Genomic DNA, 14,870 nt, shown 5'->3' with positions numbered 1-14,870 from the left:
CTATATCCCAATTAAAAAGAAAAAGAAAAATGTAAAAACCATTCTGGGAATTCCGTGGTGGCCCATTCCCTGGGGGACCAGCGGTTAGAGCTCAGTGCTTTCACTGCCGAGGGCCTGGGTTCAATCCCTGGTCGGGGAACTAAGATCCCGCAAGCTGCGAGGCAGGGCCAAAACAACAAACAAACAAACAGAAAAACCATTCTTAGCTCAGGCGCCTTACAGAAATAGATGGCGATGGAGGATCTGGCCCATAAGCCACGCTGCCCCCTGGACTGGTCAATCTCGGGGCCCTTCCACAACTGACTTTCCAAGATGCTCTGACTCTCAATCCACATTTTCAACCTGCAGATATTTCAGTAGCTCTAAAAATGACCCACCAAATGGGCACATATCTGGAGAAAACTCTAATTCAAAAAGACACATGCACCCCTATGTTCATAGCAGCACTATTCACAATAGCTGAGACATGGAAGCAACCTAAATGTCCACAGACAGATGAATGCATAAAGAAGATGTGGTACATATATACAATGGAATACTACTCAGCCATAAAAAAGGACAAAATAATGCCATTTGCAGCAACATTGATACTAGAGATTATCATACTAAGTGAAGTAAGTTAGAAAAAGAAACACAAATACCATATGATAGCACTTATACGTGGAATCTAAAATACGGCACAAATGAACCTATCCATGAAACAGAAACAGATTCACAGACATAGAGGACAGACTTGTGGTTGCCAAGCGGGGAGCGGGGGAGAGAAAGGGATGGAATGGAAGTTTGGGGTTAGTAGATGCAAACTATTACATTTAGAATGGACAAACAACAAGGTCCTACTGTAGAGCACAGGGAACTATATCCAAACTCCTGGGATAAACCGTAACAGAAAACAAAATTTAAAAAAAAAAAAAAAGAATGTATATATGTGTATAACTGTCACTTTGCTGTACAGCAGAAATTAACACAACATTGTAAATCAACTATACTTCAATAAAATAAAATTTTAAAATATTAAAAAGTAGGGACTTCCCTGGTGGCGCAGTGGTTAAGAATCTACCCGCCAATGGAGGGGACACGGGTTCGAGCCCTGGTCCGGGAAGATCCCACATGCCGAGGAGCAACTAAGCCCGTGCGCCACAACTACCGAAGCCCATGCGCTCTAGGGCCTGCGAGCCACAACTACTGAGCCCACGTGCTACAACTACTGAAGCCTGCACGCTTACAGCCCATGCTCTGCAACAAGAGAAGCCACAGCAATGAGAAGCTCACACACCACAATGAAGAGCAGCCCCCGCTCACCACCAACTAGAGAAAGCCCACGTGGAGCAACAAAGACCCAACGCAGCCAAAAAAATTTAAAAATACAATTACATCTGAGGCTCAAATCCTGTTTCTGTTTGGACAGCATGGCTTTTTGGAGTGGAGACCGTGGAGGAATAATTCATATAAAACTCCGTACACTACAGAGTTAAACCTGTCCCTACAGGCACTCAAGGTTACTAAGCTGTTCTTAGCTCCTTGCCCATAAAAACAAAATAATGGGGAGGGAGGATGAACTGGCAGAGCACAGAGGATTTTTAGGGCAGTGAAACTATTCCGCATGGTACTGTCAAGGTGGATACATGTCCGTATATATCTGTCTCAACCCGTAGAACATACAAGACTAAGCGGGAACCCTCAGGTCAACTACAGACACTGGGTGATAGTGACATGTCCACGTAGGTTTCCTGATTATAACGAATGTCTCACTGGTGGGGAACGGTGATAATGGGGGAGGCTGTGTCCACATGGGGGGCAGGGGCGTATGGGAAACCTCTGTACTTTCTGCTCAGTTTTGCTGCGAACCTAAAACTGCTCTAAAAAAAAATAAAGTCTATTAAAGGACTTCCCTGGTGGTCCAGTGGTTACAACTCCGCACTTCCAGTGCAGGGGGTGCTGGTTCGATCCCTGATCTGGAAACTATGATCCCACATGCTGTGCGGCACAGCCAAAAAATAAAAACAGAAAACAAAAAGAAATAAGCAAAAAAAAGTATCTTTGGGGACTTCCCTGGTGGCGCAGTGATTAAGAATCCACCTGCCAATGCAGGGGACACGGGTTCAAGCCCTGCTTCGGGAAGATCCCACATGCCGTGGAGCAGCTAACTACTGAAGCCCGTGCTCAGCAGCGAAGACCCAATGCGACCAAAGATAAATAATTAAAATTAAAAAAATTTTTTAAAGTATCTTTTTACTTTAGTGCAATCATAGAATTGTAAAATCTTATCAGACATAGTTCAGCCCAATGGTTCCCATCTGCGGGTGACTCTGCCCCCTCGGGGGACACTGGGCCATGTCTCGGGCATCTATGGCTATCAGGAGTGGGGGCTCCTGGCATCGAGTGGGTGTGGTCCGGGGAGGCTGCTCCACACCCCACAGTGCCCAGGACAGCCCCCCAGAGAGGATGACCGGACGGACCCCCAGCGTCCACACTGCCGAGGAGGAGAAACCCTGCCTTCATCAAACCCATCACGTTAATAACAAGAACGCCTCATGTTTACAGAAAATTCCCACCAGCTCGTCCAGAGGTGCCTCACTGGATCTGTACAACCTGGAAGTGGCCAAGGAGGGTGTTCCTGCCTCGTCCTACAGAGGACAAATAACCAAGAGCTTCCCCGGGGCTGCGAGGTAACCTGTGACCTCCTCCACGCTCCTGTCCCCAAGAACTTGAAAACTCCCGCTTCCTCCCAGGGGCCCGGTCAGGCCCCGAGTTCTCCATCTTCTGTCAGATGGCGCCAATGTTGACTTTTCTGGTGTTCAGAGAGAGGGAACGGGGGGAGAGGGGGAAAGCGCATTTAGAAACTAGGACCACAGTGCCCCACAAAAGCTGACTCCCACCTCATGAGGGTGACCCCTTTCTAGGTGGCGTGGGGTGCAGTGTCCCCCCCCCAAAGATACGTGCGCTGCCTAGGCCTGGTAGCTAGGAATGGGACCTGATTTGGAAATGGCATCTTTGTGGGTGTCATTGAGCTAAAGTGAGGTCACACAGAGTAGGGTGGCCCTAAGCCAACGACTGGTGTCCTCAGAAGAGGGAAATGTGGACACACGTGAGCCTTGATATAGATGCTCTCCTTGACCCGATTCTACTCAGGCTACCTTGAACTTTTCAATGGGACCTCGACGTTTGGGTTCCCGTGTTCATCTCTGCATCGTCCAGTTTTAACAAGGATCCTGCTAAGTTGGTTGACTGAGACCCCCCCCAGCCTCCACATCTGATAACTCCCAATACCTGCTACGGCTCCTCAGCCCCTCCCCCAGGTGATGTCTGATCCGGCCACCTGCAGCCGGAATCTTCAGAGGTCCCTTTAACCAGAATCTTCCCTTATGCTTCCTCTTGGCCATTTTCCATCCACGGACCCCCACCGGCTCCCTGGCTATGCGTCCCCGCGTGTCCATGCCGTATTCAGAGTGGAGCCTAGTTCTACACTGAGGTTTCTTTTCCCCGTTGCAATCGTTTCAGGGTAAAGTCTGTTTTTACTGTTCTAACTACTGTCCAGTCCTGGGTTTTCTTTGACAGACACACAGGGTGATGGCCACGTAATGACCGAGGCTGGGACCAGAGTGATGCATCTACAAGCCACGGAGCACCAAGAGTTGCTGGAAACTACCACCTTCCAGAAGCCAGAAGAGGCAGGAAGGACCCTGCCCCGGAGCCCCCAGCGGAAGCGTGGCTCGACCCACACTGATTTCAGACTTCTGGCCTCCAGGACTGGGAAAAGACAGATTTCTGTTGCTTCAGGCCACCTGGTCTGTGGCGCTTTGTTACGGGGGCCCCAGGAAAGTCACACAAGTAGGCAAAGACAGGGCTGGTAGGGCCGGGGCCTTATTCTGACCCTCCCAGCCACAGCCTGTCTGCTCCAGCACGGGAGCTGCACGGACTTGGCTGGATTCATCTCCTGTTTTTGATTTCTCTTGACTTTTTTGTCCAACAAATTAAGGAGCTTCTTAAGAAGGCAGGGGCAGGGGTCATGGTCCTGACAACCAAGGACAAAAGATACGATCATTAGTAACTGTCACAAAGCAGAGCTGGCAGGCAGGTTTCAAATTAACGTGCACCCCAGATTCACCTGGCCCCTTGCCCGGCACCTCATCATGTTAGCAAAGAGCTGCGGAAACTCACATGCACACTCCCATGCACACCCACAGTCATGAAAAGCAAACTAATTGACATACTGCAAAGATGGGTCATCTTTTTGTCTTTTATCATCTCCAAACAGTTAATTTTCAGAAAATCCCAAAAGGGGAGCAACTTCTACAAATCAGTTTCTCCCCCTCGGCACTGCATCCCGGCATCGACAGGATGGAGGCCAGGGAGCTGCTCCACAGCCACGGTGCCCAGGAGGGCCCCGGATAGAGGATGACCAGCCCCAGGGTCTAGCGTGCCCAGGGAGGGGGGAGACCCTGGCCCTGGCAAACTTCTCGGTGCAAACCTTCTCTCTGGCCTCTGCCCCTGACGTCCTATGCACAGGTGTCATCCCCACTTCTCCGCCCCCCAACAGACTTCTTCCTGTCGCCGCGTACCTGGGGAGCTCATGGAACACACAGGCCTGGGCCCCCATCTCCGCCACCCCCAGGGACCCCAACTCAGAGAGCCGGGCCAGGGACAGAAAGGCCCCGGGGGCCCCGTCTCTACGCTGCGCCCCACACGCACACAAGCGTCCCATTCACGTGGTGCTCCCGGAGCCTGGCACCCGGTCTGAAGCTTAAAATAGGCACACAACCAGCCTTTGTTGGGGAGAGGAAGGAAGGAAGGAAGGAAGATTTCAGACAAAGGAGACAGCACACTGCACCATCCAGGAAAGCCGGGGGGCCTGAGCTGGGCGGGAGGCCAGGAGGACTGGGAGCGGTGGTAACTGGAGGCCAAGTGAAGGTCACTCCGAAGGTGGGGTGGGCCCAACTCCCCGGTGCCACCAAGGGCCAAGGGAGCAATCTCGATTTTGTCGAGTGGGTGATGAGCTGGTGAAGGTGGCGGGAAAATGACGAACCAATCTCAGCTTTAGAGAGAAGATTCTGGTCATGGGGTGGGGGGGGGGGGGTCAACCCATCGGAGCGGGAGAGACCAGAGGCTGATCTGCCAGCTGGGATGTTCTGATCGAGAGACGGGGAAACACTTAACTCAAGGGGGGAAGAAACACAGACAGGAGAGAGAAAGGCAGATCCGGGGGTGCTGATGCCCGCATGACCACCCCCAACCTCTGAGCTTCAGTTTAGTGGGCTGTCAAATGCCCAGGAAAAAAGCCATTTACATAGCAGCACGATTCTTTACTACCAAAATGTGGGAGCAGCCGAGATGTCCACCGACAGGTGAACGGATAAACATGTGTCCCTCCACACACGGGAACGTCACTCAGCCACGAAAGGAGAGAAGCCCTGACACTCGCTACCACGTGGCTGGACCCTGAGAACACGATGCTCAGTGAGAGAAGCCAGACACAGAAGGACACACAGGGTGTGATTCCATTGATGGGAAACATCCAGAACAGGCCGATCCACAGAGACAGAGAGTGGATTCGTGGTTGTCAGCTGGGGAGGGGGAATCAGGGTGATTGCTCATGGGGATGGAGATCTTACTGAGGTGATGGAAGGTTCTAAGACGGGTTTCTAGAGATTACTGCACAGCTCGATAAACGTACGAAAAAACTGAACTGTGTGCTAAAGTGGCTGAGTTTTATGAAACGGCAATTGTACCTCAATTTAAAAAATAAAAAAGTAAGACTTTTGCCCTTTGCAAGGTTCTCAGGGAGAACTGGTACTCTCTCTGTTAAGAGTCTCAGAGCTGCCCACAAGCCCCCCTATCCACCAGCTTGCAGGACAAGATGCAACGTCACAGTGTGGACGAGGAGGGGGCGGGATGTGAGTGCCTGGGACAAGTCACCCACCTTTTCAGTGACCCAGTCAGGTCTCTGAGGTCTCCTGGGTGACATACGGAATGAACACTTTTCTCTAGACCCTGAAGAGAGAGAGGGAGACGCCATGCCCAAGGGCAGCACAAGAGAGAAGCGGTGAAAAGCGAGGTCCAGAGCTGTTGAAATGAGCATTGAACATGGCAAACCTTGACATCGTCAAGGACGGGGCCTGCAGGAGACAAACCTTCCCAGAACAAAGACGTGGCTCAGCCCATCTCCCTTGGGCTGTGAAGACACAGCAGCCTGCAGGGAGCAATGGAAGGGGTTGAAGTTTGGGTCAACACCCAGCATTCATGCAACTGTCCTGGGTACCGTCCTCTCTAGAAAGCTCCAGAAAGTTCCAAAGTCATGGAAGCCTGGCCCAACCACGCTTCCCTAAGAAATTACACAGGAGCTTCAAGAACACAAATGCCTGGGACTTCCCTGGCGGTCCAGTGGTTAAGACTGCGCTTCCACTGCAGGGGACACGGGTTCAATCCCTGGCTGGGGACCTAAGATCCTGCATGCCCCTCGGCACAGCCAAAGGAAAACAACACAAATGCCATAGGAAATACAATTTTAAAGACGACTGTTTCCAGATGCAAATGAGAAAACCTGTAATAACACTTTGGTGAGAAGAAGGCACTTTTTACACCACAACAGGGTGTACCCAGAAAAATGCTTCCACTCAGTAAGCAGGAAGCTGAACTGTCTGTGTGTCAGGGTAATTCATATTCAGTTGTCTTTCCCTTCAAACTATAGGGCCCCAGGCTTTAGGAAACATGGAGCAGAGAACAATGGCCTCCGTGACAATTATTTGCAGGTGGTGACCAAGAACCACTGGAAGAACTCAAGCTCCTGTAGAAGCCTCCTGCACTAGGTTACAGGCAAGGAAACAAATCGCAAATGTAGGCATCTTCCAGTGACTGCAGCCAATCAATTAATCCTATATTCAAAATCAGTATAGGTGTTCAAAAGCCACACAAAAGACCCACCTAGAAAGAAGTCAGCATTTCTAAAATTCTCTAAAAGCGGTGTGATTTTTTTTTTTTCCTCTCAAAACTAGAACACGAGATGATATAAAAACTAGCCCAAATCTGAATGGCCATACTTCCTAAGGATCAAAGGTGAGGTGTGACCTTTAAAGGAGAAAATAACTTAGTTTTGTTTCCGAAAGGTGTCTCCACCAGGGGTGATTCTGCTCCCTGGGGGCAGGGGGTGACGTCTGGGGACATCTGTCATTGTCACACTGGCGGGGGAGGAGTCCTGGCATTGAGTGGATGGGGCGAGGGATGCTACTCCACGCCCCCCAGTGCCCAGGACGGCCCCCCACAGACCCAGCCCCAATGCCAGCAGTGCGATGTTTGTCAGCACTGCCAAGGGGCAAGACCCTGGTCCGTCACGTGAACCCAAGCTGTAAAGCTCATATAATCGTGGCCCAGTGGTCCCCTTCAGGGCACACATCCGAATGGCTCCTGTGGGGTACACTTAATCAAAACCACCCGAGAAGCTTTCTCTTAAGTAGATGTGCTTGTTCCTCGATAAAGTTTCAGAATCCAGGCAGGTGCACGTAGACCTGGCTTTTGTTGTTGTTGTTCTCCCCTCATTTTTAATAACATGAAGAAACAATTGTTTTTGCAGATTCTTTTTTAAAGCTCCAGAGGGGATTCTTATGTGCACCCCAAGATTGAGGGACTGGTGTCAAGCTTCAAGTGATTCCTTCTCTCCCCTCCCTGACAACCCAGTAATTCTACCCACCCACCTTCCTCCCCCCCAAAAAACCTTAATTTAGAACATTATTATCAACGCACATGTACCCTCGCCATGTGCCAGGGGCGTGCGAGGTACACGCATCCCCTCATTTGACCCTCGCAGCCATCCTGTGAGGTACCTGCTCCTATTTTATTATTCCAACTTTACAGAGGAGTAAACTAAATCCCCAGAGGCGACACAGCCAAGCAAGCAGCCCGAGTGGACATGGGAACACAGGCCCACCTTCCAGAGCCCGCTACACTCTCAACCCGTGCGAGACCACAGCACGCGACTGAACAAGTCTGTGAACTTGGCGTTGGCTCTTTGCTGCTCATCACGCCTGTCTTCTACCGCCCACCTTCCAGCCCTGAGCAACCCCCGCTCCCCAGGAAAAATAAAAGCGCCACCCACTTCCCTCAATATCATTGTCCCCAAAACTCCCACTTTGATTCCGGGCTCCTGAGCCCTCAAATTCCTGAAAAATTCGGTCACCAACACGAGCCTTTCTGCTTCCCCTTTGCACCCTGCCTCCTAGAAACAGAACTTGCAAAGTGTGTCCAAAGCCCATCTCCTGCAGCTCACTGCCTTGCCAAGGGGTTTCTGCCCCATGCCCCCTTCTACACCAGGTGATTAGCCAAAGTGGAGGCGATTCCCCTCCACAATCCTCATAACTGACTTCTAACCGAGATCCCCCCAATTCCTCCGGAATAATCAACCTCCCGCAAAACCGGGGGGGGGGGGGGGTTGTCTCTCAGCTTCTATCCCACCTCCCTCCCCCACCCCTCCTTTCTCATCACTCACAGACTCCTAACTCTCCATTTCTCCTGATAGCCCTCGGAAGCTTTCTGAAAGGAGCCTGACGCCCCCTCTTCCCTCGGCTCCCCCCAACTCAGCTCTCTGGCCCTGTGCCAGCTCACCCTGACCCCGAGTTCCTCTATCACCCTCCTCGGCCACTGGGACCCCCAACTCCATCGCAGTCCCCTCCCCAGCTAACCTCGACCCCCAGCTCCAGCCTCCAACTCCACCCCAAACCCCCAGCCCAGCACCCCCTTCAGGAACCCCGACCCCAACCCCTAAGCCGGATCCCCGGCCCCTCCTCACAGACCCCGACCCCCGAGTCCGTCCGCAGCCGTTCCAGAACTCGCCACCCGCGGCCGCCCGGGCCTCCCATCCGCCCCGGCCGCGCCCTGCCCCCGGCACTCGAGGCGGTGGCGGCAGACCCTGGCCCAAATCGCGGCCGCACGCGCCCTTACCTGCGCTCGCGCCACCACGACCGCCCCAGCCCCTCACGCAGCGCAGCCGAACCCACCACGGGCCCGCGAGCGCTCGCTCCCCTCCGCGGGGGCGGGGGCGGCTCGCACGGGGCGGGCATTGGCGCCCAACGCGGCCAATCGCGGGCGCCGGCGGCGGGAGCCAGGGCTCGGGGCGGGGCGCAGGGCAGGCAGCGGGGTAGGCTGCGCCAGGGAGAGGGGGTGGGGCGTGGGGCGTGGGCGGGGCCGGGAGGCGGAGCGTTGAGTGGCACTGCTGCTGGCCACCCGCAAGGGGAGAACGCGCAGGGGGGAGGAGCTATGCTAATACGCAAATAGGTACCGTGTGGGGCACCCCGCAGCGGGGCGGCGAGCCGAGTTTCAGAGGTGACTTAGTGACGTCGAGGAGGCGCGAGGCGTTTCGCGAGTTCGAATCCCGGGTGGGGCCGCGGCTTCAAATCCGAATCCTACCTCACGTGCGGGGGGAGAATATCCCCTCCTAATCAGTCGCTTGACCTGCAAGACAATAATAATAACTGCTTCCTCTCGTTGAACGCTCTGCATAAGGCTAGGAGGCGAGACGATATTACCCCCCGTTTCACAGGGGTGGAAACTGAGTCTCAGAGAGGTTAAACTCAAGGTCATTTGCCCAACCCTGTCCAGGGTTTCTTAATATCCTAACTCCTGGGCCTTGATTGAAAAATGCAGATTCCTGGGCCCCCACCCAAATCGAATGAACCAGAATCCTGAAAGGAACTGAACGCCTGGAATGTGCATTTTTAACATGCTCCCTCGTTGATGTTGGGAAACATTTGGTATGTCTCCAAAAGTACCCAGCGGTCATGGAGGGGAGGCTTTCTTATACAGGAGGATGGAGCCACCGTATTCTGGGACTTCCAGAACTTTGTGCAACACTGTTACTCTGTGATCTGAGCTGCTGGCCTCCCAGCTGGGCCCCCCCACGGCTGCTGTCATCCCTGCAGGAACCTCCCTGCTCACCCCCTGCGGTGCACAGACAGAACCAGGTGCCTGGGGACAGCATCTCACTCCCCAGCTCCATCCCACAGGAGGAATTACTGTCTGCACAAGGGTTGCAAACTGGTGGCCCGCAAATGCTGTAAAATTCTAAATTCGTTGCCAACATTTAAAAATCAGGTTGTTTCACAAAGAGAAATCCAGATTTCTAGGCACTCTTGAAAAATCAGGTCTGGCGATTCTTGCAGCCCCAAAGACAGATTAGGGCAGGGCTGGGGTGAGGCAAGTGAGGCACTTTTCTCAAATCCTGAACCTAAAGGGGCACCCCAAAACACTCACCATCCAGATAAATACTATATAAATGCCATATTTTAAAAAGTCAAAATAAATGCAGAAATAATCCATGATGAACAAAATAACTAAAATTTTAAAGAAAGACAAGATCTGATTCTGCGCTGGTGCAAACCACCTCCTTTGCTACTCTCTAGCCCCAGCCCTGTCAGATCCTGTCTTTATTTCAAAAATAGTGATGTTCTGTTCATCATGGCTTCCTCTACATTAAATATTGCAGTAAAATATGTATCTAGATGGCTGAGTTTTTTTGTCACATGTGGTGAGTGCCTCGCTCTCTCACTCTAGTCCTGGCCATGTTTATAAATTCACGAAATCTGCCCTGAGCCATTTAGTGGATGGGAAAACTGAGGCCCTGTAGGTTTGTTTGTTGTTGTTGTTCTTTTAATTAATTTTTATTGGAGTATAGTTGCTTTACATCCTGCAGGTTGTTCTCCAGGTAATATGAGGATCATAGTGCCTGCCCGCTCACCTCAATGGCTGCAGGAAGTACAGGGTCCAGCAGGGCTGGTGTGATCTCTTGTGGGGGTCACAGGGGTGAAGCACTGAAATGTTCCCATGATGCCCCAGAGTCCTCGTCACAAAAGTCTGAACTCTTCCCACAGACCCATCCCTCACCCCCATCTTTCTGGTCTCTTTCATCCTTTACAGGTAGCGAGCTGACCTCCCCAACCCAAAAAAGGCACACTTTTGGGGAATGCGGAATCCACTTCTTTATTGCAGGAAGACTATTTGTAGAGCGAATGCTACACAGACCCCACAGCGGGGGGCGGGGGGCACCCACATGCGGGAGGCGAGGGGGCAGGGGCGGGGACAGCAAGCGCGGCCTGGCACGGTCCCCAGACCCAGCGGTGCCGAGGCAGGACGGGCCAGCAGCTGGGGCAGGCTCTGGGCCCCCTCCTGCTGGAGAACCCCAAGGTCGGGGCAGGGCCTGGGGCAGGAGAGGCCTGGAGGCAGGCAGAGCCCCAGGGAGATTGTGCTATCAGGGTGTGTCCCTGAGAAAGGGCTGCAGACCCCTGCACAGCCCCACTTTCTCCGGCACCTTCAAGTGGGAGGGGTCAACACCAGCTGCTGGTGGGCCCTGGACCCGCCACAGGACAGGGGTGTTCCGCAGTGCTCAGACAGGGTGCTACCTGTTCTTCCGTGGGCCTGTCCACACGCCGGGCGGTGACACACACGTGCACACACGCACTCTCCCTCCTTCTCACAGTGGGCCCAGTAAATATTTGCGGAGTGAACAGCCATACAGATGCAGAAGGAAAAAAACACACTGCTACCAAGATGGACACAAACAGTCCCTCTTACCCACGTACAGTCCATGTGGTCACATGACCGCTCTTTTGCGGGTGCACACGCGCACGTACACACACACGTGCCGCTTCCTTGCACCTGATGACACCAGCGCTGTGAGTGGCCCCAGGGAGAGGCCCAGGAGGCAGGGAGCTGAGGGCAGCTCCAGCCACGGCCAGCAGGCAGCTGAGGCCCTCAGTCCTGAGACCACAGGCAACTGAATGCTGCCCAGGAGCACATGAGCTAGATGTGGATCTGCCCCGGTCGTGCCTTTGGATGAGACCACAGCCCAGCTGGCCTCATGCTGAGACCACAAATGTGTGCTGTTGCAAGTTGCTGAGTTTGCGCTCCTCTGTTCCCCAGCAACAGCTGATGGATACAGATGTTGGGCTGAGAGCCCCCTTACGACAGAGTGCAGCAGGCGTGGTGCTCCTCAGACAGTCGGGACGAACAGGTCCACAGATGCTCTCTGCTAAATCCCGTAACCCACTCCCCAAAACACAGCTGCACACAGTCACACTCTTGCAGGTGCCAAGGCTCACACATCACAGGTGTCTGGTCCTCCTGGCAACCACACGAGCCACCCCTGCCTACACCCTACACTGGGATCACACAACAGACCATCACACACACAGGAGCCCCACACACACGCTTAGACACAAGCCATCCGCCCAGCGCACCAAGGGGCCCAATGCATCATCCCATGGGTGCCCCCCACCCCACCCCAGGCCTACAGGTCACCTTCATACTGTCCGACACAGCCTCACTGGGTCCCGTGAGTGTGGTGTCATCTAGACACTCACAGAAACAGAATCTCACAGTGGTGGCAGGGACCCACGCCTTCCTGGGTGCGCCCCCCCCCCGGGGGGGGCCCCGTAGGTGGGAGGAATCAGGCTGGGCAGAGCTCTGCATCCAGCCCCTCAGATCCTGCCGGTGCTGGGTCCAGATGCCTGCCTCTGGACAGGGCCCGGCAACCCCTCACCAGCACCCCGGGTCCCCTGCCCTGGGCTCGGTGGCGACAAACTGTCTCGATCTCTGTCTGCGGGCTATGTCCGGGAAGTCCCTCCATATTCATTCCAGACAGTCCCCTGGAGTTGTGCCGTGGCCATCGGCCGGTCCCGGACCTCCCCTGCCTGCACCCCAAGCCCAGGCGGGGCGAGGAGTGAGATTCCGGGCTGGCGGGGCACTGCTGTGAGCCCTGTGGTTATTGCCTGGCGGCCTGAGACCCAGCCCGCAAGGCCCCCCACCAATCCGTGGGGACGGGGGCAAGAGGGGTGGTCTGGGACCTGGGGAGGGGGGCACAGGCCAGAGGTCATGAGGGATGGAAGGGGGAGGGGAGTGTATGTCAAACACCAAGTTGGAGAAAAGAAAATCTGAGGTCCATGTGCATTTCAACTCCCTCCTCCCCGGCAAGGTCACAGTGATCTAATGTAGGGGCAGGGTGCAGGTCTGGCTGGGGGCACCCAGGGGGCAGAGTCAGAGGTGGGAGTCCTGGGAGACACGGAGATGGAGGAAAAACCGGCTTCCTGAGTCCCTGTGGGGACAGGCAGCTTCCCCCGTTTTCCCATGTGCAGATCAAGGGGGCCACCTCCAGCGCTTGGCTTTGGCAGGGCTACAGACAGGACGGGGGGCGGGGCAAAGAGGGAGGGGAAGGCAGAGTGGCGCGACAGAGCTGGGCTGGAGCCCCAGGTCTGCCACAGGCTCGGCAGGGCCTCATCGCCGCCGGAGACATTGGAGGGAAAGAAGTGGAAGAGATGGTAGGGGGGAGGGGAAAGGAGGAAGAGGAGAGGGAAGAGGGGGCGGAGGGGGGCAGCGGGGGCACAGGACGTGGGGAGAGGCCTGGGGCCAGGACAGCAGGGCGCCGGCGGCGGGCGCTCTGGGCTCACATGAGGACGCATTTGCCCTTGATGCGGTCTGTCCTCTTCTGTTTGCTGGAGCGCTTGCCGTCGATGTTCAGGCTCATGTTCCGGCGTGTCTCCAGCGTGAGCAGCTCCTGGAAGAGCTCCTTGACGTTGTAGTTCATCTTGGCCGATGTCTCCATGAAGGCGCACTTCCACTCCTGGGCCACGGCCTGGGCCTCGCGGGTGTCCACCTCCCGCTGGGTCTCGTCGCACTTGTTGCCCACCAGCATGACGGGGATGTCCTCCACGCTGCCCTTGATCTGCACGATGAGCTTGTAGATGGGGCCCAGCTCCTCCAGCGACTGCTTGCTGGTGACCGAGAAGACCAGGATGAAGGCGTGGCCCTTGGAGATGGACAGCCGCTGCATGGCCGGGAACTGGTGGCTGCCCGTGGTGTCGGTGATCTGCAGCGTGCACACGCTCTTGTCGCAGCTGATGACCTGCCGGTAGGTGTCCTCAATGGTGGGGATGTAGGTGTCCCGGAACGTGCCCTTGACGAAGCGCAGCACTAGGGAGCTCTTGCCCACGCCGCCCGCCCCGAACACCACCACCCGGTAGTCATTGCTCTGTTCAGGCATCTTCCACGCGGCGGTGCGGGGTGGGGCCGGGAGGGCTCGCTTCGGCTGCTAGAACCCCAGACCGACCCTGCACAGAGAGGAGTGTCAGACAAGAGCGACCACCCACTAGGAGGGGGTGGGAAGGTCGGCCTCTCAGAGGAGCGGCATTTCTCCTGCATCCCGGTTGATTTGGTCGACTCTGCCATTCTGCCCTGCACACAGGCTCAGAGCCAGACCCTCTGCCTGTCTGCTTCCCCTCAACGAAATCTGGGGCCTAAACTCCTTGCCCGGCGGGGGAGGAGTGGTCTCTGGGCTGGAAGAGGCATGGAGATGCCACCGTGGGGTGCACACCAACTGCTTTCTCCACCTGCATGCTCCCCCAGCCCCCAGGTGGCACTGGCTTTTCCCTGGCTTTGTGACCTGGGCAAGCTGCTTTGCCACCCTGAGCCTCAGGTTTCTCCTCCACAAAATAAGTAAAGGGGTGCCTCTCTCCGGCCATCACAGGCTCCCTGCTCTCACTCCAGCCCAGAGGCTCGTCAACCTCGTGGGAGCTGTGTGGTAGGGCATCTTTAAAATGCAGACTGCAGGGCCTCAGCCCTGGAAGTGGTGAATCCCTTGGTTCAGGGCCACAGCCCTGGGAACTTGCATTTTAAAGCTCTTCTCCTCCCCTCATCCCATAACTGTGATCCTGGTGCTGGAGGTCCAAGAATTTGCAAATCATGAAGCGGGTTTCCCACAGCAGCCCAGGCTGTAGATGAGAAAAGTAAAACTTAGCCTAAAGAGAGAAAGCCTCGCTCCCTGAACTCCAAACCCAGTCTATGGTCTGGCCTGCCCTGGCCTCCCGCTCAGGTCTGATGTGTCCGTAGGAACA

The 14,870-nt window shown here is 54.9% G+C and overlaps 2 protein-coding genes across 2 annotated transcripts in view; both read right to left on the bottom strand.

Annotated features, from left to right (window-relative positions):
- Positions 1 to 9,030, bottom strand: part of GNG7 (G protein subunit gamma 7) — a 151,076-nt gene extending 142,046 nt beyond the window's left edge. The window contains exon 1 of the mRNA XM_032628630.1: positions 8,932 to 9,030. The gene's annotated coding sequence lies outside the window, so the exon portion shown is untranslated. The remainder of the gene's footprint in view (positions 1 to 8,931) is intronic.
- Positions 9,031 to 13,423: 4,393 nt separating this feature from the next.
- On the bottom strand, positions 13,424 to 14,020 carry DIRAS1 (DIRAS family GTPase 1). Its single transcript, XM_032628966.1, has one exon. The coding sequence runs from the start codon at positions 14,018 to 14,020 to the stop codon at positions 13,424 to 13,426; it is 597 nt and encodes a 198-aa protein (XP_032484857.1).
- Between the last annotated feature and the right edge of the window lie 850 nt (positions 14,021 to 14,870).

This window comes from Phocoena sinus, chromosome 3 (assembly GCF_008692025.1).
Source record: "Phocoena sinus isolate mPhoSin1 chromosome 3, mPhoSin1.pri, whole genome shotgun sequence".
NCBI lineage: Eukaryota > Metazoa > Chordata > Mammalia > Artiodactyla > Phocoenidae > Phocoena > Phocoena sinus.
Note: the sequence above shows the minus strand (reverse complement) of the source record. Positions and strands in the feature narration are given on the sequence as shown.